This window comes from Rhinopithecus roxellana, chromosome 7, assembly GCF_007565055.1.
Source record: "Rhinopithecus roxellana isolate Shanxi Qingling chromosome 7, ASM756505v1, whole genome shotgun sequence".
Taxonomy (NCBI): Eukaryota; Metazoa; Chordata; class Mammalia; order Primates; family Cercopithecidae; genus Rhinopithecus; species Rhinopithecus roxellana.
This window is the reverse complement of record NC_044555.1, coordinates 68912658-68937262: the sequence shown is the minus strand read 5'-3', so window position 1 is coordinate 68937262 and position 24605 is coordinate 68912658. Positions and strand designations below refer to the sequence as shown.

At 41.7% G+C, this 24605-nt stretch overlaps 2 protein-coding genes across 2 annotated transcripts in view; both read right to left on the bottom strand.

Annotated features, from left to right (window-relative positions):
* ARSF (arylsulfatase F) overlaps positions 1 to 15099 on the bottom strand; it is an 84785-nt gene extending 69686 nt beyond the window's left edge. The window contains exon 1 of the mRNA XM_030934174.1: positions 15048 to 15099. The gene's annotated coding sequence lies outside the window, so the exon portion shown is untranslated. The remainder of the gene's footprint in view (positions 1 to 15047) is intronic.
* Positions 15100 to 21162: 6063 nt separating this feature from the next.
* Positions 21163 to 24605, bottom strand: part of ARSH (arylsulfatase family member H) — a 28686-nt gene continuing 25243 nt past the window's right edge. The window contains exon 9 of the mRNA XM_010383498.2: positions 21163 to 22241. Within this exon, the coding sequence (XP_010381800.1) occupies positions 21874 to 22241 (368 nt within the window). The 3' untranslated portion in view covers positions 21163 to 21873. The remainder of the gene's footprint in view (positions 22242 to 24605) is intronic.

The following is a 24605-nucleotide window of genomic DNA, read 5'->3' as shown; positions in this document are numbered from 1 at the left end:
TGAGCTGAGACTGTGCCACTGCACTCCAGCCTGGGCCACACAGTGAGAACCTGTCTCAAAAAAAAAGAAAAAAGAAATATATATATGCTTGCACCTACCATATATACACTATATATAGCCAACATATGCAAAATACATGTGCACCATATGTCTATACACCTCTGCACACTATATATGTACATTTCACATATCCTATATACATAAATCTATACCATATATACATATCATATATACATATACTCACACCATATATATACACATACCACATATATACACACCCTATATTTATATACACACACACACCATAACCATCCATATATATCCATATAGTATATATGGGGTGTGCATGTGTGTGTGTTTCTGTGTATACATAATATACACTGCATATAAAATACTGGCCCACCATATACATCTATACATAATACATATACCACATAAATATATATTCCCTCTATAGATACATACCATGTACACATATATCCAACCTATATGTACATGACATATGTATACACACATATACACACCAATTACACCAGATAAATATATATGCACCATTTATACACCATATATATACTCCATATATAATACACACCATATATATACATACACACATTATATATATACACTCCATATATAATATATACTCTGTATATTATGTATAATACATAGTTATATGTATAATACTGTATCTGAAGAGGTTTATCTAAGGAACATTACTTAAGAGGCTTCTTCCATAAATACAATGATTCAACTAATGAGATTCTGCTCACTAACCTGATGCTATAATGGGATAAGACTTTTGGGGGCTTTGGAACGACGTAACAATATTTTGCATATGACAAGGGTATAAAGATTTGTGGCCAGATATCAGAGTCTGGCACTTGTAGGGGTATGTCTACAAATTACTGATAGGCAGCAATGGATAACTATTTTTATTAGGCAACCATAAAGAACTAATACAATGAGCAGACACACATTTGTAAAATAATAATAATAATGATTATTTTAATAAAAAGAATAATGAAAATATATGGCAGGAATTTAACTGTTATTTCTGGGTGATGGGATTATAGAGTCTTGTGATTTTCTTCTTACTATTTTTTGTGTATTCTTATTTATTTTATTTTATTTTTTGGAGACAAGGTATTGCTCTGTCATCCAAGCTGGTGTGCAATGGCATAATCACGTCTCACTGCATCTTTGACCTCTTGTACTAAAGTTGGGAGTACAGGCACATGCCACCACACTCAACTAATTTTTTATATTTTTTTGTAGAGATGGGGTTTTGCCATGTTGCCCAGGCTGGCCTTGAATCCTGGACTGAAGCAATCCACCTGCCTCAGCCTCCCAAAGTGCTGGGACCACAGACATGAGCCATTGTACCTGGCACTATTTTTTCATATCTTTGCATTTTCCGTTTTTCAAATTTAAACCCTAAAAAGTAGGATAAACAAAGTTTGTCCAGAAATCCTTTTACAAATGTTTACCTCATTTTGTCCACTAGCAACGAGGGGTCAGTTTGAGCTCTTGGTGCTATCAGAGTTCCTACCTCTCACTTACATGCAAACCTGGGCATGTCTCACTGCTTATTAGCCTCCTGTACTCTGATGTGCACAGTTCAACACAAATGACCACTAAAGTTTAATTTTGTTCCATAGCATTGCCAGGGTGGCATGACTGCCTGCTCCTGGCCCATCTGGCCCCTTGATGGAATTCCCCATGGCCAAGATGAGAGAATAGGAAGGAAGAAACCAGCCAGGCAGACAGTTAGGGTGGGTCCTCAGTTGAATCCTTTCAAACAAAAGAACAGCCTGCAGGAACTGCACATAAGGGAACTTGCACAGGGGGGTTGCCTAAGACATGCCCACAGCTGCACAGATAAGAAAGGGTGCACAGGTGACTTGCTCAGACATGACCACAATGGAAAATTCTGTGCTCTGAGACATGGGCAGTAAGCAGAATAAAACATATAGAGTAACTCAAGCTAAGGGTCTGTGTATGCTCTAGGAGGATGTTGTGAAGTTACCAGGAATTTGCACCGTGTGCAAATAAGATGCCCAGCCCTCATAGGTTTCTTATAAAAGCCTCTGCATTCAACTGTGAAACAGAAACCCTCTTCCAGGCCCCCTCTCCGTGGTGGACAGCATTCTTCTTTTGCTTATTAAACTTTGGCTCCAACCTCAACCTTTGTGTCCACGCTCCTTAATTCTCTTGGTTGTGAGACAAAGAACTCCAGGTGATACCTTACAACGAGAGACTGCTACATTGTGGTGCATTGGCAAGAGAATAACAAAGGGGCTTAGAGCCCAAAGACTTACAGCCAATTTAAATGTCCTAGGACAGATGGGAATGAAGGTGGACAGACATTCATCAACCTTTAAAATTCTTTAAGCAATACAAAAGCCAAAAAGCCAAAAGCCAAAAGTGAGGTTACAAAATTAACTTCTCTTTTCCTTCTATGCATCAAGCTACTGTGTTCTTGGTTGCAGTTACAGACTAGTAGCTACTAGCTACACAAAATATAAGCATGGCTAAAACCTTTTACACTAAGGAATTTAGAGACATTTAAAACCTTTTAAGCTAAGGAATTTAGAGAATTTTGTTGTGTCGTAATGCTTTTTACAGACTTTTTAGTAATTTGTCCTAAGTTGGCTGAAAAAAAATTATATATATATATGTATATTATATATAGTGTATACATGTGTATATATAATGTGTGTGTGTGTATATATATATACACATAAATCATACCTTGGAGTATTATACCAAGGAGGATTTGTCATGAAGTACCTTTATCCTCTCAGTAATTTTCTTTTAATTCTATGGGAAGCAGGAAATTTGTTATGGTTTGGATGGATGTAAAGGGTTGGGTAATAACCCAGGAGGCAAAAACTGCTTGTTTTACCTGCTGTTTAGTCATCTATGTATCCATCCTCGATTTGAAGGGTCTGAACTAATTCTCTCTCTCAAAATCGGCTGCTACAATCTCATGCTCCTATCTCTTCCATGATAGTCCCTGGGTCTAGAGTGAGGGTGCTTGTATAGTTTTAGCAGCAGGGCATTGGCAATGAAAATGGGATGCCAGATAAGGGATATTTACAGGCTGTGTCAAATTATCTCTGATCATCAGAATACCATGATTCCGGTTTTCTCAGAAGCAAAACGACAAGAGAGAAATAACATTCATAATTTTGACAAGAGAATTTGTGTGTCACAACAGAAAAAAAGAACTTTTCTATTAGGGTGCCAACTAAAAGCATCATGAATAAAATTATAACCTGTTTCATCTTCAGAGAATTATTGTAGCCAAGAAATAATTCATGATTCCATCTGCATTTAAAAACGAAGGTCACGGCCAAGCACCGTGGCTCACACCTGTAATTCCAGCACTTTGGGAGGCTGAGGCAGGCAAATCGCTTGAGACCAGGAGTTTGAGACCAGCCTGGGCAACATAGCAAAGCCCCATCTCTACTAAAAATACAAAAATTAACAGGGCATGGTGGCACGCACCTGTAGTCCCAGCTACTTGGGAGGCTGAAATAGGAAGATCGCTTTAACCCAGGAGGTAGAAGTTGCAGTGAGATGAGATCGTGCCACTGCACTCCAGCCCGGGAAAGAGGGAAATACCCTGCCTCAAATGAATAAATAAGTAAAAAATAAAAGCAAAAGTCAGGGCTGGAATCTAGTAACAGGTGTGTTATAGTTGAAACAACTTTTCTGTCTCTCTAGCTCTCCTTTTCTACTGAAGAAAAATATAGGAAGGCCAATACGTCCGCAAAGTAAGTTTCAGGCTTATTATACTTGAGTATTTGCATGAAGCACAGCAAGAACTGATTGGTCATATGGGCTCTTCTCAGGCTGGCTTTGCTGGAACTTTACCTAAAAGTACATTATTTTAGTCAAAGCCTTGGTCAAATAACCAGTGTCCACAATTGTGTCCTATTTCAAAAGAAAACAGTCCTGCTAAAGTCATGAAAACCACTATAAATTGCCATAAAATGGGAATAGTCAGAAATAGTTTCCAAACTGTGGAGAACTCGGGTAGAGAGAAAGGTAAATTTTGCTCACAATAACATATGCTATCCAATCACTCTAAACTGTAAATATCTCGAAAGAAAAAAAAGTCCTTAATGCTTCTTTACCCAGAGCAACAGCCTTCCAAACAAGATGCTGTTTGTTTACTTTGGAACTGCAATTCACATGCAAAGAGCCATTTATCAGGCACTGTAAAAACCAGCAGATCCTCACATAATTACAGAGTCAGTGTGAAGAGGAAAAAGAGGCTCCCTCCTTGTATGTTATCTTTGCATTCCCCAGGTAGCAGGTCATATATGAACCATTTATGTTTCATCACAGAACTCTTTTGGACATCATTATTTCCATTAGCTTCAGTTAACATCCCATAGCAAGGGTGTAATTGCCTCTGCTGACGAAAAAGGTCAAACTCGATAAACTATTCTAAGAGATTTATTCTGCGCCAAATATGAGTGACTACTGGCCGTAGCACAGCCCTCAGGAGATCCTGAGAACATGTGCCCAGGGTTGTTGAGTTAGATTGGCTTTATGCATTTTAGGGAGACATAAGACACCCCTCAACACATGTAAGATGGACATTGGTTCAGCCAAGAAAGGTGACACTCTTCAAAGTGGGGGCTTCTAGGTCATAGACAGATGCATAGATTTTCTCATTGGAAATTGGTTGAAAGAGTTCAGTTATTGTTACAGTAGGTAGCTAGTCAGGCATAAGCAGGGCAGGAAAGGCTCTCCCCAACCCCACCAGGAATGTCAGGCGAGTATCAGGTGGTTATTAAACTGTCTCTCTAAAATAATAATCGGTCACAGTCAGCACCAGGGAAAGGCCGTCTCCCAGTAAATAGAAAATACCTAAAACTGGTGGTCAGCAGCTTCCCAATACGATCTCAGCAGGTGAGTGAGCGGGCTTAAGCATGCACACTAAGAGGCAAAACGGCGGAGTTTAACTGGTCTACAACCTTCCTGGAACACGCGACTGGTAAGGGAAGAACACCTCAAGTGAGCATGCGTACAACTCCAGTAAACACACTGCGCATGCTCCCCTCCCGAGGGCCCGCAGGCCCCTGTGCATGTGACAGCCCACCCCAAAAGAAGACTCAGGGGAGAAGGGACACAAGACTACAGTCTAAAGGTCAGTGCATAAAACCTCAAGTCTAAACGCCAAACCAAGCACTTGATCTCTTAGGTCAGCTACTTGGCCATCTTCCAAGTGTACTTGCCTTCTTTTCATTCCTGATCTAAAACTTTTTTTTTTTTTTTTTGGAGACAGAGTTTCACTCTTGTTGCCCAGGCTGGAGTGCAATGGCGTGATCTCGGCTCACTGCAACCTCTGCCTCCTGGGTTCAAGCGATTCTCCTGCCTCAGCCTCCCCAGTAGCTGGGATTACAGGCACCCGCCACCATGCCCGGCAATTTTTTTTGTATTTTTAGTAGAGACAGGGTTTCACCATGTTGGACAGGCTGGTCTCGAACTCCTGACCTCAGATGATCCGCCCACCCTGGCCTCCCAAAGTTCTGGGATTACAGGCGTGAGCCACAGTGCGTGGCCTCAATTGTTCTTAAACTTCTCCAGTCTGAGGCAAATGAAGAAAACTGGCATGGAGCCCCTTGGATGCTGGGGGACCAGTTGGGGCTCCCTGTGGCCCACCCAACCTTTGATCATGTTGTAAAGACTTTTTGCTTTAATTCCATCAATTTTCCTTTTCTTTGTTTCATTTCTTAATAATTATCTAAACATTCCAGCCTGGCCAACATTGTGAAACCCCGTCTCTACTAAAAATACAAAAAATTTAGCCGGGTGTGATGGCACTCACCTGCAATCCCAGCTACTCGGGAGGTTGAGGCAGAAGAATTGCTCGAACCTGGGAGGTGGAGGTTGCAGTGAGCTGAGATCTTGCCACTGCACATCAGCCTGGGCAATAAGAATGAAACTCCATCTCCAAAAAAAATTAATAATAATAATAAAATTATTATCTGAAGATTTCCACCCTTCTGGCATGAGCTGTTTGACTCACTTTTCCCTTCCCTGTTTTTGTTTGTTAATTTATTAATTTTACTTGTTAATTGGTGAAAGGAAACCAAAATCCCCAAGCCAAGGGGAAAAGGCAAGCTGGGAACTGCATCAGAAAAACTGCCTCCCATTTTTTCCTAAATAAGACAGCTATGAAGACAAAAACAAACAAAGAAACAAAACAAAACAAAACAAAACAACTACATACCGCTTTCACAATTTGCACACAAAGAAAATTTTTGTGCACCTCGAGATCTTTACCCTAAAACTGTTCTGTTCACTTTCACCTTGGCTTATCTTCAGAGATGTAGGACAAAGGAGAGACAGAAGTGAAAGTCAGCCCTCTGCTCACCTGAGACAAATGCATATGTGATAGCTTCCCCTGCCCTATTGTTTACGCAAACATGCATATTCACTGAACAGACATCAGTCACTATTCCTCTGCCCACCACCGCCACCCCCCAATCCCGGTCACATGTAAATTGTGTATTCTGATCAAAGACCGAAAAGAATGCAACCTTTTGTGTCTTGTCCATCCATGAGCTGGAATCCCCCACTTTGAGTTATCTCACCTTTTTGGACTGAAACAATGTACATCTTACATGTATTGATCGATGTCTCATGTCTCCCTAAAATGTAGAAAACCAAGCTGTACTCTGACCATACTGGGCACATGTTCTCAGGATCTCCTGAAGTCTGGGTCATGGGCGGCCATGGCCACTCATATTTGGCTCAGAATAAATCTCTTAAATAATTTTACAGTTTGTCTCTTTTCGTTGACACCCTAGTCTTTTAGTAGCATCTGTAAGACCCATGAGGGAAAGCTACAACAGCAAATTTGATAAGTTTTGTCAAACCATCGTTTGATTCTGCAAGAGTGATATCACCTGGGGTGCTCTTGTAGAAAGGGAAACTTGAACCACAACATTTATAGAAATAAAGCTTTCCTTTCCAAATGTGTGAACCTCACAGTTCTTCAACTAACATCGTTAATACACCGAGAATCTATTGGGAACCCAAAATGTCTGAGACAGGTCTCAGTCAATTTAGAAAGTTTATTTTGCCAGGGTTGAGAACATGCACCCGTGACACAGCCTCAGGAAGTCCTGACGACATGTGCCCAAGGTGCTCAGGGCACAGCTTGCTTTTATACATTTTAGGGAGGCATGAGACATCAGTCATTATGTGTAAGACATACATGGGTTCAGTTCAGTAATTCAGGACAACTTGAAGAGGGGGCTTTCAGATTAGAAGTAGATACGAGACAAAAGGTTACATTCTTTTGAGTCTTTGATCAGCTTTCCACTGAATACACAATTTAGGTTGGCTCAATGAATCTCCACTTGTACATAAGCAATGGCACAGAGGAAGTTATCAGATAAGCATTTGTCTCAGGGGAGCCTTGGAAGGATGACTTTGAGTTGCGTCTGTCCTTTGTCCACAAGGAATTTCATTAAGCACAAATTGTGAGGGGAGTAAGTAGCTTCTTATCTTTGTAGCTGTCTTATTTAAGAATCAAATGGGAGACAGGCTTGCCTGACACAGTTCCCAGCTTGACTTTTCCCTCGGCTTAGTGATTTTGGGGTCCTGAGATTTATTTTCCTTCAACAGAATGACCTGAATGATATAGTTTGGCTGTGTCCCCACCCAAAGCTCATCTTGAATTGTATCTCCCATAATTCCCATTGTTGTGGGAGGGACCTGGTGGGAGATAATTGAATTATGGTGGCGATTTCCTCCATATTGTTCTTGTGGTAGTGAATAAGTCTCACAAGATCTGATGGTTTTATAAGGAGAAACCCCTTTTGCTTGGCTCTCTTTCTTTGCCTACTGCCATCCATGTAAGATGTGACTTGTTCCTCCTTGCCTTCCTCCATGATCGTGAGGCTTCCCCAGTCACGTGGAACTGTAAGTCTAATTACCCCTCTTTCTTTTGTAAATTGCCCAGTCTCGGGTGTGCCTTTATCAGCAGCATGAAAATGGACTAATACATTGGGTAATGGGCATATTCAGCTGGTGAATATCCCGGTCATCATAAAGCCAATCCCACATGGCTTGCATATGAAGCACATCAGCTGTTTTATCAGGGGTGCTCCACTTGGCATTTTATAGGGAAGGCTGGACAGTCCCCTTCTCAGGATAAACAGACCTTGTGGTAGTGTTTACCCAGTCCACCAGGCTGGCCATTTCCTCTGGAAAAACTTCCTGGGCATCTGGGTCCTAGACACTCATCAGCAAGTGTTTAATAGTGAGTGAGCTGCAGGCCCTGCACCAACCCAAACGTGCTCTTTCTTTCTGTGGCATTTAAAAATTAAACATATTGGCTGGGCAGAGTGGATGACGCCTGTAATCCCAGCACTTTGGGAGGCCAAGGTGGGCAGATCACCTAAGGTCAGGAGTTCAAGAGCAGTCTGGCCAACATGGTGTAACTCCATCTCTACCAAAAAAATAGAAAAATTAGCCAGGCATGGTGGCGTGTGCCTGTAATCCCAGCTTCTCAGGAGGCTGAGGTGGGAGAATCACTTGAACCCCAGAGGTGAAGGTTGGGATGAGCTGAGATCATGCCACTGCACTCCAGCCTGGGTGACAGAATGAGACCCTTTCTCAAAAAAAAAAAAAAAAAAAAAAAAAAATTAAACATACTGTTCTTAGTCATTCTTACAACCCATTTTTAGAAAAGGGAACTCAGGAAGCTGACGATACCAATCTAGAAGACAAACCAATTCCTTTTCAAGCTTGTCCAACCCACAGCCTCCGGGCTGCATGTGGCTCAGGACAGCTTTGAATGTGGCCCAACACAAATTTGTAAACTTTCTGAAAACATTATGAGATTTTCTTGCCTTTTTTTTTCTCATCAGCTATCATTAGTGTTTGTGTATTTTATGCATGGCCCAAGACAATTTTTCTTCCAATGTGGCCCAGGGAAGCCAGAAGATTGAACAGCCCTGTAAATACCCTCTGAGTTTAGTAGTTACTTGGTTTTGCCCTTCCTCCACATGTCTATCTTCATGGTAATCACAGGTCTCAGAGGTAACTTTTGGTTGGCCTGGCTTAATTTTTCCTTTTGTAGGAAGCTTTGAGGTGACTGGCCTGATCTGAGACAGACCCACATCTGAGCTTGGTGCGGCCTTCACGCCCAAGCCAGCACTCTTTTACTTTCATTTTAGTAACTACAGAGGCAGTAAGCAAGCGATTGAATAGTTCACTTTTTCCTTATTAATTTGCATTTCCTATATATCCAGTGAACTAAATTCCCTGGGAGTATGAGTAGGATCCATCTCTAAATTTGTCTGGTGGCTTTGACCTTTAGTGACTGAAGACAAGCCAGCTGCATCTCCTTACTGATAGAGGAACTAGAAAGAAATTATTCAGGCAGATAGTGAGGCTAAAATAGTCCTTGGTAGAATTTCCCTTTTAAAAAAGGAGCCCCCAAATCATTTCTTTTTAACAAAGAGCAGCCTGGAAAATCGAGCTGCAGGCATAGATAAGCAAGCTGGAAGCTCGCATAGGTAAATGCTGGCAGCTGTGCCAATGGAAAAGCGCTACCTGGAAGCCAGGTATGTTCAACATGGAGGTTCCATCTTCCCTTTTCTTTGTCACCACGTGTACAGTAAAAAACCAGAGGCCAGGCACAGTGGCTCACACCTGTAATCTCAGCACTTTGGGAGGCCAAGGTGGGAGGATCATCTGAGGTTAGGGGTCTGAGACCAGCCTGCCCAACATGGTGAAACCCGTCTCTACTTAAAAAAACGCAAAAATTAACCAGGCGTGGTGGCACACGCCTGTAATTCCAGCTACTCAGGAGGCTGAGGCAGGAGAATCGCTTGAACCTGGGAGGCGGTGAGCTGAGATGGCGCCATTGCACTCCAGCCTGGGCAACAAGAGCAAAATTCTATCTCAAAAAAAAAAAAAGATTAGGCCAGCTTTTCATGCCCTATGCAAATGACACACCTAGTCCTGACCAGTTTTACGTGCCCTATGCAAATGGTACATCTGGTTCAACCAATGTTTTGCGTCCTATGTAAATCATACACCACCTCCTCAAGCTCATCTATAAAACTTGCTGCGTTTCAGCACAGAAGCAGCAACCCAGTTCTCCAGGACCCCGCTCTGCTGCAGAGAGCTCTTCTCTTTCTTTTGCCTATTAAATTTCTGCTCTCAATCTCATTCTGTGTGTCCACATCCTCGTTTTCTGTGGCCATGAGACAATGAATCTCGAGTATTTACCCCAATGATGCCGCTTCAGTACCATGTGTGACCACGTGGCCACCCAAAAATCAAAGGTTTCTCATTTCCCACCTCTTTTTCTTTCTCCAATGAGTTTCGTCTGTATAAGTTTCCATTTATTTTAAAGTGACCTTTAAATAGCCTGTAAACATTGCATTTTCTTTGGCAAAAACCACATCTTTGTGTTTTTATAAACCTCACCAAAAATACATCTTACTCTCCTACTATCCCAACTCCCAGTAACCCTAATTTCCAATGCAAAACCTGGGATTACCTAATTTAATCTAACATTGATACAGGACCGCTGGGCTCCCGGCTAAACTACAACCTCAAGTCTGGAAGCTCAGCCCTATGTGAAAGCAGCTGTCCTCGTTTTTCTGCCCAAATGATTGCCTTTCTGGCCTGCCCTGCCCCTATCCGGTGCCCATAAAGACCAGACCAGCTGGCAGGAAAAAAAAAGAAAGAAAGAAAGAAAAAGAAAAAAGCAACACAAGCAGCTGACTGGCAGGGATACAAGCTGCTGAGTGGTGAGCAGAGAAGTAACTGAGCATTGGAGACTACAGATAAACATGACTAACTTCAGACGGTGTGGTTTTGGAGGGGAGCCCAGCCAGAGAAGGCTAGGCTTCAGAGAAACATCACCTTCTTCACACACCACCCCCTTTCCAGCTCCTCTTCCACCGAGAGCCACTTCCACTGCTCAGTAAAGTCCTCCACATTCATCATCTTTCAAACAGTTTGTGTGACCTGATGATTCTTGGATACCAAACAAGAACTCGGTGTCAAAAAGGACAGGTGCAGAAGGCTGTCACCTTGATCCTTCACTGAGCTGTTAACACAAAGCTGTCCATAAACTGCAGGCTGAGTAACATGAGTCACTCCAGTTCCTGCCCACGAAGGGGGTCAAGGTCAAGGGAACAGTCCCGTCTAACATGACTAAGATTTTAAACCACTGGACAGGATTTTGAAATTAAATTTATCAAATTAGTATTACCAAAGATTACTAAAGGAATGTAAATTAAAATCATCTGAGCTAGCTTCTGGTTGTCTGATAAGCACTTACTTTTCTTTAAGCCATTTGATTAGAGCTCTTTCATGTAATTTGGTACTGAAATATTACTTCCTCACCACATATAGAAACTTACAGACAATGGGCCGGGTGCGGTGGCTCAAGCCTGTCATCCCAGCACTTTGGGAGGCCGAGACGGGCGGATCACGAGGTCAGGAGATCGAGACCATCCGGGCTAACACGGTGAAACCCCGTCTCTACTAAAAATACAAAAAATGAGCTGGGCGTTGTGGCGGGCGCCTGTAGTCCCAGCGACTGGGGAGGCTGAGGCAGGAGAATGACGCAAATCCCGGAGGCGGAGCTTGCAGTGAGCTGAGATCCGGCCACTGTACTCCAGCCTGGGCGACAGAGTGAGACTCCGTCTCAAAAAAAATAAAATAAAATTACAGGAGCCAGCAAAAGTTGAAGGAGAGAATTACCATCCCAGGCCTTTTCAAAAGAGGAAAAGCTCTGAGGCAAGCAGGATGCAGCAGAAGTTGAACCCCTAAGATGTCAGTCTGAAGAATTTCAGTAAAAGATTATGGAATTCAAAAATTAAAAACTTCTTGCGGTTTCACTAAGAGTACATCAGTATTTTAAGAAAATCTTGTTCTAACCAATTGTCCCCTTTTGCATTTACTGTATTTTTATTATTGAAGTCCAATACCTAGAATGATTATAATTTCCTTTTAGTTACAGCAAACTTAATTACATACAACATTTCTGAATTCCTTTTTTGCAGACTGTATTATGACATGCACAGACCATATACAACCTGCTTGAACTTTCTGTTCTGTCCTAAACATATCTCCTAAACAACCAGTATTTTATGTGAAAAGAAAAATTAAACATACAAGATTCTTTCTCATACAAAATTATTTTTCTTTCAACATTTCTTACCAAAAATACCTCCTTGTAACTTTTTTTTTTTTTTTGAGCGGAGTAGTCTCGCTCTGCCACCCAACCTGGAGTACAGTGGCACAATCTCGGCTCGCTGCAACCTCTGCCTCCCGGGTTCAAGCAGTTCTCCTGCCTCAGCCTCCTGGGTAGCTGGGATTATAAGCACATGCCACCATGCCTGACTAATTTTTGTATTTTTAGTAAAGATGGGGTGTCACTGTGTTGGTCAGGCTGGTCTCAAACTCCTGACCTCATGATCCGCCTGCCTCAGCCTCCCAAAGTGCTGGGATTACAGATGTGACCCACTGCACCCGGCCTACTTTCTTTACATCCCTTATTTCTTGGTTCCTTTTACTGTATTTCATAAATAACCCTTAAATAAACCTGGAATCTGGCTGGGTGCAGTGGCTCACACCTGTTATCCCAGCACTTTGGGAGGCTTAGGTGGGTGGATCACCTGAGATTAGGAGTTCGAAACCAGCCTGGCCAACATGGCGAGACTCCTATCTCTACTAAAAATACAAAAATTAGCCAGGCGTGGTGGTGGACACCTGTAATCCCAGCTACTAGGGAGGCTGAGGCAGGAGAATCACTTGAACCTGGGAGACGGAGGATGCGGTGAGCTGAGGTTGCACCACTGGACTCCAGCCTGGGAGACAGAGCGAGGCTCCATCTCAAAAAATATAAATAAATAAACATGGAATTAGAATGAAAATAACTTAGATTTGAATAAGAACATATTTTTTAGAAAAGTTTTTCTATAATTTTTAACATTGAAAATGACCCAGATATTTAATGAATATCTATTATTTAACTTTAGAATCTAAATTATGTTTACTTACAAGCATTTGTTTCATTACATTCACCTAATTAATTTTGTAAAATGTTTTACCTAGATCATCTGTGAAAACTGTGATAGTCATCGTTTAAAGTTATTTCCCTGTTAACCATTTTCATAGTCTATGAATTTTGTGTTTACCTAAGCAAAAATTTTAAAGTCAGATATATAGATATTTTACTGATAACTTGGGATTTAGCTATTTGTATTACACTAATCACATTAAACGTCTTATTTATCAAAAAGTACACAAACAGAGATTATTCTGTTTCATGCTGTGTTGCTGGGTTTATAGTTTTATAAGCCATATGCCAAATTTTGACACCTTATAATATCTGTCGAAGGTAAATATGAAACTGCTTGATCAGTAAATGGAAACAAACATGTATGCTGACAATTTTTAAAATATTTCTAATACTATTGTACCAATAATTTTAAAGCCAGCTTATTTATTAAATATTTATGTAAGTCACGTGAACTTGAAAAGCGTTTTGGCTTAGTATTTAATTTATGAATACTCTTTAACTTGAAGCCAGTGTGACACTTCATGGCTAAAGCACATAAAAAAAATGTATGTACACATATTTGCACGTACATAAAGAAATCAAACACACATACACACTCATACAAAGATCCTATAGCTTTTGCTTCAGAACTCTAGCCAAGAGATATCAACACAAACTCACCAGTTTACACAAACAAAAAGGTTGGATCCCAAAAGTGACTTCTATCTCAACAGCAATGGAAAAGTAACAGAAAGACCAGGAGTGGTGGTTCACGCCTCTAATCCCACCACTTTGGGAAGCCGAGGCAGGTGGATCACTTGAGGTCAGGAGTTCGAGACCAGCCTGGTCAACATGGTGAGAGCCTGTCTCCACTAAAAATACAAAAATTAGGTAGACGTGGTGGTGCACATCTGTAATCCCAGTTACTTGGGAGGCTGAGGCAGGAGAATTGCTTGAACCTGGAAGGGAGAGGCTGCAGTAGATCGCACCATTGCACTCCAGCCTGGGTGACAGAGCAAGACTCTGTCTCAAAAAAAAAAAAGAAAGAGAAAGAAAGAAAAGAAAAAAAAGTAAACAGAAGATTTAAAGTAGGCAGAAAAGAAAATAGCAAAATAGAGGACTTAGGAACTGAATGGTTGCAGGTTGAACTTTGGGCTGGAATTTTCTCTAATGTAATGTGTGCAGCGGTTTAAAGTGTGAACAAGCACAGACATAATATGTAACAAGGAAGCTTTTTGTTTCACCTGGCATGCCCTCAAGCTTTTCCCACTTACAAAAATACTTGCAAGTAGAGGAACCATAAAACCAAAAGGGATGCCCAAATGGGGGTCATTCTCTCTGCCTTTCCTCATTCTTACAAGCTATGTCTCCCGCTTTTTTACAAAACGAGGAACTCATCTGTGACCTAGGTTTTAGTAGGGTGGATTGAAGTGTGCTGGCTGCGGGAGGGACGACACTGTGTGTCACCGCTGAGTCATTCTACCCTTTTACCTGTCTCCGTTTCTCTCTCCAGAGGTCTAGACCTCCGAGAGGGCTCAACATAGCAAGTGATGAGCTCCTACACCTGTCTCCTGGATGAGCCTCTTAGAATTAATTCTGTTGTGTGGTTCCCTGTAGGGTCACTGCACATCATGGCAGGAGTCAATCCCCCAGACACTCCCACTCAACCCCTACCACCCAGGGGTGTTTTTTGGTTAGGAGAAGCAAAACCCCCTTTCTCTTACAAGCTGAGGAGCTCAGCCTCTCATTTATCTATGAAAGTGGCAGTTCAGTTCCTCACGCAAATGCACACACAGGCCAATCAAGATTAATTTGAGGGGAAAAAGGCAGTGGAGAAGACCCTTTATAATGCACCACCAAACCTAAATTAGGATCCTATATGACAACTTCCTAGGAGAAAAAAAAAGAGGAAGAAGAAAGAAAAACAGCTCAGAATGAATCAAGGACAATCAACCTAATGGAAGGTCCAGAGCTCCAGAGGACTCACCGGTTCCACTGGAGGAGAAACCTAAAGCCAGAGAGAGCTTCCAATAGCCCCGCTGGTACCTTAGCTCCGGGTTCAGGCAACTGCATCAAGGATTCTGAGTCTTTTCTGAGGCCCCACGTGTAGGGCACCAATTACTGTCCACGAAAAGAGTCAAACTCTGTAAAATATTTGAAGAGTTATTCATTTAACCAACGGCTCACAACACAGCCCCGAGGAGGTCCTGAGAACAAGTGCCCAAGGTGGTTGGGTGACAGCTTGGATTTATACAATTTATGGGGAAAGGAGACATCAATCAATACATGTCAGATGTACATTGGCTTAGTCCAGAAAGGTGGGATTCCATTCAAAGGGGGGGGCTTCCAGGTCATAGGTGGATTCCAAGGATTTCTGATTAAAGACCTGTAATCAATAGAAAGGTAATGCCTGGGTGAGAATAAGGCGTTGTGGAGACCAACGTTTTTATTATGCACATGTAGCCCACAGGCAGCAGGCTTCAGAGAACTAGATAGTAAATGTTTCTTATTAGACTTAAAATGGTGCCAAACTCTTGCTTAACCTTTCCTATTTTACAAAAAATAAAAAATATTATTTTTTATTATCAGAAAAAAATAATAATTTTACAGTGGAGATCTCCAACAGACACCACTTAATCCAGGTGATGAAATTTAGCATCACCAGGACAGGACATAAAAACATCAGGCACTCCGTAACATGACACACTGAAAACTTACATCAATTCTGACGATTTTTTTTTTTTTTTTTTTGCCAAAAATGCATAACCTCAGTCTAATCATGAGAAAACACCGGACAAAACCAAACTGAAGTCAGGGCACAGTGGCTCATGCCTGTAATCTCAGCACTTTGGGAGGCCGAGGTGGGGGGATCACCTGACGTCAGGAGTTTGAGACCAGTCTGGCCAACAAGGTTAAACCCTTTCTCTCATAAAAATACAAAAATTAGCCAGGTGCAATGGGGGGTACCTCTACTACCAGCTATTGCGGAGGCTGAGGCACAAGAATTGCTTGAATCTGGGAGGCAGAGGTTGCAGTGAGCCAAGATCAGGCCACTGCACTCCAGCCTGGGGGACAGAGGGAGACTCTGTCTCAAAACAAACAAACAAACAAAAACTGAAGAGCAATCTATAAAACAATTGACCATTACTTAGATTGGATAGTGGAACAGAAAATATCAAATGCATCCATTTATTTTCAACATTTTGTTTGTTTTTAATTAAGCTGCCTCCTGCACTACTCTATGTCTGGATTTTATGTTTATTTTCCCATTCAGAAAGCCTGTCTTTTTAAAAAGGAATTTTAATCCATTCATGTTTATTATGACCACTGTTATATTTGGATTGAGTCCTGCAGTTTTGTTTCATATTATTTTCCCTTTTTTACATATATCAGACTTTCTACTTCTTCAGTGGAATTCTTTCCCACCCACCTCCGATTGCATGAATCAGGTTTTCTTCAATTCACACATTTCCCATCAAGGCTCTGAAACTTGTACAAATCTTTTCTAGTTTTCTGGTGGTAACCACCCTTCAACTGTCAGCACACATATTTAAGCTTATATTTTCTATCAAATATAAAGGTAGTCATTACCTATGTCTTCTTGCCAGATGAAACAAAAACATGAACATATGCTCATTCTCTCTTTCTGCTCTGCTCTTTCAGTTACCTCCCATGTGAAATGTTAATTCCAGATTATTTTCACAACTATGCACTAACACATTCAGACTTTGTTTTATACATTTATTTATTCAGCACTGCTTCCTGTGTACTCTCTTCTTTTTATTATTATTATTAGTAGTAGTAGTAGTAGTAGTAGTAGGAGTATTTTGAGACAGGGTTTTGCTCTGTCACCCAGGCTGGAGTGCATTAGTGTAATCACAGCTCACTGCAGCTTCAGTCTCCTGGGCTCAAGTGATCCTCCCACCTCAGCTTTCTGAGTAGCTGGGACTACAGGCATGCGCCACTGCACTCAGCAATTTAAAACAAATTTTTAGTAGAGATGAGATTGCACTATGTTGTCCAGGTTGGTCTTGAACTCCTAAACCCAAGCGATCCTCCCACCTCAGCCTCCCAAAATGCTGTGGTTACAGGTGTGAGCCACTGTGCTTGGCTACTCTCACCTTTCTTGGATTACATTCCATTTTGCGGGAGTCAATCAACCAACTTTTTCCTCAAAGGTCTTTGAGGGATAACATTTTTGAGCATTTGCAAATTTGAAACACTCTGTAAAGACGAAAAATGGCACATTCATTTCTTCAGTCTCTTCATACCTGAGGTGATACGGTTTGGCTGTGTCCCCACCCAAAGCTCATCTTCAGTTGTAGCTCCCATAATTGGCACGTGTTGCAAGAGGAACCCAGTGAAAAATAATTGAATCGTGGGGGTGGTTCCCCTCATACTGATCTCATGGTAGTGAGTAAGCCTCATGAGATCTGATGGTTTTATAAGAGGTTTCCCCTTTCACTTGGCTCTTTTTTCTCTCTTGCCTGCCACCATGTGAGACATGCCTTTTGCCTTCCACCATGACTGTGAGGCCTCCCCAGTGATGTGGAACTGTGAGTCCATTAAACCTCTTTCCTTTATCAATTACCCAGTCTTAGGTATGTCTTTATGAGCAGCATGAGAGTAGTACCTGAGGAATATGTTCTTTCTGGCAAACACGCAGGGCAGCAAACACAAAGGCACTCTGGGGCTGTTTCTTACATCTCCCTCCTACCACCTTAACAATTCTCCAAAATATTGCCACGAGTTTTGGAAAATATAATAATGAAGGAAGGGTTTGCTCCCATCACCGTGTTGCGAGCTCTCTGGCAAAACCACAAATCCCAGAAAATCCCTTCTCAGACACCTTCCAGAACTCATGTCTTTAAGGTTCATGGTAGGAGGCTTTCCATGGGGGAACGTCCCTGATGAAGACTCTGTCTGTCCTTCACTCTCTCAATTCCCCCAGTCCTCTAAATATGTGGCTTTTCATGTCCCAGCATGGGATGATGGACAGATCAGGGCAGATGGTTTGAGTAAGACTCCTACTTCACCTACCTCATGTTTCTTATGCATTCATTTAACACCTTTTATTTTGTCAGCATTTTAATTTTTAATTGACAAATAATATGTATATATATGTATGTGTGTGTGTGTGTGTGTGTGTGTGTGTGTGTGTATGGTGTACCATGGAATGCTTTGATGTATGTTCACAATGTGGAATGATTACATCAGGCAAGTTGATAAATTTATCCCCTCCCAGGAGCAATAAGCTTAGTGATCTACTGCACAGAATGGTGACCACATAAGTAATAATGCATGATATATTTTAATGACCACTTCTTCCTAATGTAAGTTCTGGGTTAAGAAAATTCAACCTCAGTGTTTCTTGTAATAAAATAAAATTACTATCATCTTAAAGTGCTGTTCCAGCCTCTTGTAAGTGTTTTAGCATGTTTATCTATTTAATCTTTGCAACAACTCTATGAAGAGTTTGCTATTGTAGTCATTTTAAAGCTGAGACATTGCACTACAGAGAAGTTAAGTGACACTTATTTTTCCCTAGCCAATAAATAGAAAGAACTTGAAAAGCAGACATTCAGTTTTAGAGTCTGCATGTTTCACCACCATTTTTTGTTTCTCTAAAAATGCTGAATTGTGGAGGACAGTTTGGCTACTTTGACTCAAATCCCCTGGATTAACATAAAACAAACCGAGTCTTTTCCTCATGGCCTTTTCCTTCCAATGGCTCAAGAAAACATCAATGACAAGTCTCTAGCAAGAACACCTGTGGCATGCTTGAACGCATTGACCGAGTAGTTGAGAAATGTTTGTCTAGCGCCTCCTAGTGGCACATTGGTGAAGTGGAGGCATAATTAATTGGTTCATTCAGGTCAAAGTCTGCAGTGTGGCTACAATGTAAAAAGGGATAAGAAATAGCAGAATCGGGGCGGGTGCGGTGGCTCACGACTGTAATCCCAGCACTTTGGGAGGCCGAGGCGGGTGGATCACCTGAGGTCAGGCGTTCGAGACCAGGCTGGCCAGCATAGCAAAACCCTGTCTCTACTAAAAATACCAAAAATTAGTGGGGTTTGGTGGCGGGCTCCAGTAATCCCAGCTACACGGGGGGCTGAGGCAGGAGAATCGCTGGAACCCAGGAGGCGGAGGTTGCAGTGAACCAAGATCATGCCATTGCACTCCAGCCTGGGCAACAAGAGCAAAACTCCATCTCAAAAAAAAGAAGAAGAAGACGAAGAAGACGAAGAAGAGGAAGAGGAAGAGGAGGAGGAGGAGGAGGAGGAGGAGGAGGAGGAGGAGGAGGAGGAGGAGGAGACGGAGACAAGAAAAGAAAGAAAAAAATAGCAAAATCGGCTGGGCACTGTGGCTCACGCCTGTAATCCCAGCACTCTGGGAGGCTGAGGCAGGCAGATCATGTGATATCAGGAGTTCAAGACCAGCCTGGCCAACATGGTGAAACCCCGTTTCTACTAAAAATACCAAAATTACCCAGGCGTAGTGGCACACGCCTGTAATCCCAGCTACTGGGGAGGCTGAGGCAGGAGAATCGCTTGAACCCGGGAGGCAGAGGTTGCAATGAGCCAAGATCGCACCACTACAGAATTGAATAAAGTGAAAATGATGGATTTTTGGGTGATGTAGGGACCCACTAGCTGCTCTCTCTCTCTTTCTCTCTCTCTACACACACACACACAAACATACACACACACACACACACACAATTTGAGAACAGCATTAAAGACAAGTAATACAGGGGAGCTCTGAGTGAAATAAGTAATCTTCAAACTTAAAAAATTGCAGAAGATGTTGTTATTGCATTTGTTTGTTAGGTTGTTTTTGGGGGTTTTGTTTTGTTTTTGAGAAAAGATCTCCCACTGCACTCCAGCCTGGGTAACAGAGCGAGATTCTATCTCAAAAAATAAAAATAAAAATAAAAAATTAATTATGGTAAAATAACATGTAACAAAATGTACCATTTTAAATCATGTTTAAGTGCACAGGTTAGTGATATTAAGAACATTCATTGTTGCTGGCTCAGTGGCTCACGCCTGTAATCCCAGCACTTTGGGAGGCTGATGTAGGTGGATGGCTTGAGGTCAGGAGTTTGAGACCAGCCTCGTCAACATGGTGAAATCCTGTCTCTACTAAAAATACAAAAATTAGCTGGGTGTCGTGGTGTGTGCCTATAATTCCAGCTACTCAGGAGGCTGAGGCAGGAGAATTACTTGAACCCAGGAAGCAGAGGTTGTTGTGAGCTGAGATCGCACCACTGCACTCCAGCCTGGATGACAGAGTGAGACTCTATCTCAAAATATAAAGTATAATAAAATAAAATAAAGAACATTCATTGTTGGCCACATGTGGTGGCTCACACCTATAATCCCAGCACTTTGGGAGGCCAAGGCAGGAAGATTGCTTGAGCCCAGGAATGGTGAGAAGCAGCAGAAGCAGACAGAGGACCAAATTGAGGACCAGTTAAAACATGGAAGCCACTTTCCATAAGACATGCCCACCAGCGTACCATATCAGTTTACCATTGCCATGGCAACACATGGGAGTTACTGCCCCCTTCTATGGCAATGACCTGAGCACTCAGAAGTTGCCACCCTTTTCCTAGAAATTTCTGCATAAACTGCCCATTAATCTGCATGTGATTAAAAGTGGGTATAAATATGACTGCAGCAGTGCCCTGAGCTCCCGCTCTCTGCAGGAGCAGTCACAGAACTGTGACGCTACCTTCTCCATAAAGCTGTTTCTTCCACCACTGGCTTACTCTTGAATTCTTTCCTGAGGGAAGCCAAGAACCCTCCCAGGCTAAGCCCCAATTTGAGGCTCACCTGCTCTGCATCCATCTGTGATCTTTTCTTTATCTTTTGTTGTCTGCAGTCACAGATGCTTCAAATTTTGGATTTATGTTTGTTTATCCTGCTTAGAACTACTTCCTATGTGTATTGCCAAATGCCTTCCTTCAATTAAATAATTGTTTTAGTCATGTTTCTTTATTTGTTCTTAAATGTTGACTCTTCACCATTTTTCTTATTTTGTGTTTAAGGAATCATAATTAACTGCAATTGATGATGCTTACAACAACAACATTTGTAATAATAATATTTATTGACTGCTTATTCTACACAAGGTGATTTCTCATTAATTAATGCATGTAATCCTCATAGCAACTCTGTGAAGTAGACACTGGTTTTCTCATTTTACACGTGAAGAAACCAAATCACAGAGATGATATAGCTACCAGGAAGCAAAGTCAAGAACTTCAGCCCAGTATTTTTTCTCATAACCAGATGTGTATTGGACAGGAAGAGAAAAGAAGGAAAGAGAGAAAATCAAGAAGTCAATCTGACTATAATAGTACTACTTCAAGTTTTATGTGACCCTCTGCCTCATGAAAAAATTAAGTACTTATCATGATTTATTAGAAAGCTAGCATGCCTGGGTATAGAATCTGCAAGCAAAAGTTTCTAACTTATGACATTGGACCTGATGCTTCCATGAATTCTAGGAACAAAAAGCTCTACAAGAATCTGCTGAAGTCACCTTGATCTGCTCTTTCCCTTGGCCAATAGCACAATTATATACTAGAAAAAAATTGTACAACCAATGCTCCCCTCCAGGTTCACTGTTATATATGGACCCACTTTAATTTCACTGAGCTCTTGAAAGAACTGATTTCTGAGGATAGAACAGTGGGTGAGGCCATCAGTTTTTATCCCAAATGGAATGGATCAGTCAGGTGAGCTCTGCTCCTGTGACCATTGTAACAGTAAGTTTGTGGTGGGTAACACATGGTCCCCGTGGTCTCAGGGAGCTGTGGAAAGGATGTCATCTTCCTTGTCACACCCACAGAAGGGGAAGGTCCCACAGCATGGCTGCAGCCATGGTTTCCAAATTGTGTTGAACACAGAGAACTGCTGTGGGACAGGTGTTAGTGTCCTACGATGCTCTTTTATGGCTGCCTCCATCTTCTTGATCACGGAGTCAAATAATGGTTCATTGTCAGGGTTCAGTGGAAGGGCTTCCGAAGGGTCTCTTGAGATGTCAAAGAGGAGTGGTGGGTCGTGGTAGGTTACATCCCCTGAACATGAACATATTCCACTCCCATAGCAGGCACCAGTTCCTTCAGGGTAGAATTTAGGAGTCACATAATGAGCTTTCCACACAGTTGCACCTAAAAAGTAAGTTGCATTATGATACCATCTTGGTGGTGATTTTAGGACTCTTTTCATTAAAGATGTTTTTCTCAAATGCTTTTTCTAGTGATTGATAATACTCTTCTGCACAAAATTACACAGCAACAGTAGCATGTCTTCAACTCTAAGAACAATGTACAATTTTACTGCAAACTTGAAGACATTTTTAGAAATCTTGTCATGAGAACATTTGGAGATAACAATGACGACCCAGGTAGGAATAGGGTAATTCTGGGAATACCAAATTAAAATTCTACCTCAATCTGATTAGGTACAAACAAAATTAAAAGTGATCCAAGGCTAAATACCACTTTCACATCTGAAATTGACAAAAGTAATTTGGCAAAATTAATCATTCTTTATCCTTTTCTCCTTCCCTCTTCTGTCTTTTCCTCCCTCCTCTTCCCTTCCTCCCTCCTTCTTTCTCGCTCTCTTCTTTCCTTCCTTCCTTCTTTCCTCCATTTCTTTTTTCTTCCTTCTTTTCTTTCTTTCCCTCCTTCCTTCCCTTCCTCCCTCGCTCCCTCCTTTCCTCCTTTCCTTCCTTCCCTTCCGTCCCTTCCCCTTTCCCTTCCTTCCTTCCTTCCTTCCTTTCCTTCCTCTCTCCCTCCCTCCCTTTCTTCTTTCTTCTGATATGAAATGGTTAGCAAATCTATTTTCAGAGATCAATTTTTTTTTATGTTTTATTATTTACTTATTTATTTATTTTGAGGTAGGCTCTCACTCTGTCGCCCAGGCTGGAGCGTAGTGGCAGCATCTAGGCTCACTGCAACCTCTGCCTCCTGGGTTCAAGTGATTCTCCCACCTCAGCCTCCCTAGTAGCTGGGGTGCCACCATGCCTGGCTGCAGTGATCAATTTTAGATAGAAAACATAAGCATTCCCCAGCCTCTGGTCAATGAGGATTATACCGAAGTCTACTGGTGGAGTCTTGCAGAGAAGCTGTGCTTTCCTACTAAAATAGGATTAAATCATCTAACTGGATTCTTTACCGCCTTTGGTTTTTTCCCTCCTTACTGCATGGAGTGCAGCTGTGATGCCTGGAGGAACTGCAGCCACTTTGCAACCATGGGGTGAGACGCATAAGAATGAAAGCTAGTGTGTCAGAGGTGGCTAAGTGGAAACAAAGAATCCTGGTCCAATGACCGTGGTACTGAGCACTGTGTCAGCCCCATGCTCCCAACTTCTGGAATTATGATGAGAAAAAATAATAACAAAAAAATTCTACTGTATAATCCTCTATAGTTAAATTTGGGAGGCTTATGCAGTTTACGGGGCTGTTTTATTTATCATTGATCATGTCCTGCACTCATATAGAATCTTAAAAACATAGGTTTTTATTTTTGTTTTTGTAATTGTTTTATGTGGAACTATCCACATCAAAATGAAGATACATCACACCACAAGTGACTGATCCCATCAGAGAAAATTTCTCCTGCAAATAAAGTTAAATCCAACCAAGTAAGAATTCTGGAATTCCATGCAATGACTCCAGAAGACCTTTCTTTACAGGTGTAAGGCAATCAATACTATTTGTTCATTTATATTTGTTTGTATTGACTCCCATAGCGTGAATGTGCGACAGAAACAATCACTAGGATGTTAGAACGGAAGGAAGGTGGAGAGAAGCAACCACCATGCAGGCCACGTTGGAAAATGTGCTTCTCGTTGCTAGAATAATTACTTCAGTCATCCCTAAGTTGTGGGTATTCATAGCCTCTCTTTCTCTCTTGTTCTCTCTCTCATGTATACTTTCACACAAGCTAATGAATACTTACACACACACATTAATCATGTTTTCTTAATTTTCTGTATCCTATAATGTTTTGACCTTTTTTTTTTTTTTTTTTTTTTTTTTTTTTTTTTTTTTTTTTTTTTTGAGGCGGGGTCTCACTTTGTCACCCAGGCTGGAGTACAATGGCACGATCACTGCCGACTGCAGCCTCAGACTTCCCACTCAGCCTCCTGAGTAGCTGGACTACGGTTGTATGCCACCATTCCTGGCTAATTCTTTTTTTTTTTTTTTCTTTGTAGAGACAGGGTCTTGCAATGTTGCCCAGGCTGATATCAAACTCCTGGGCTCAAATAATCCTCCTACCTTGGCCTCCTAAACTGCTGAGATTACAACTGTAAGCCACTGTGCCGGGCTAGTATTTTGACAGCTTGAGGGGCCGTATAGACTTGGGGAAAGGCTGCTCCTCCCAGGGCTAGCTGATTCCTAAAAGTAGTGATATGGTTTGGCTCTGTCCCCACCCTCATCTCACCTTGAATTGCAAGAATCCCCACAGGTCAAGGGCAGAGCCAGGCAGAGATCATTGAATATGGGGGCAGTTTCTGCCATACTGTT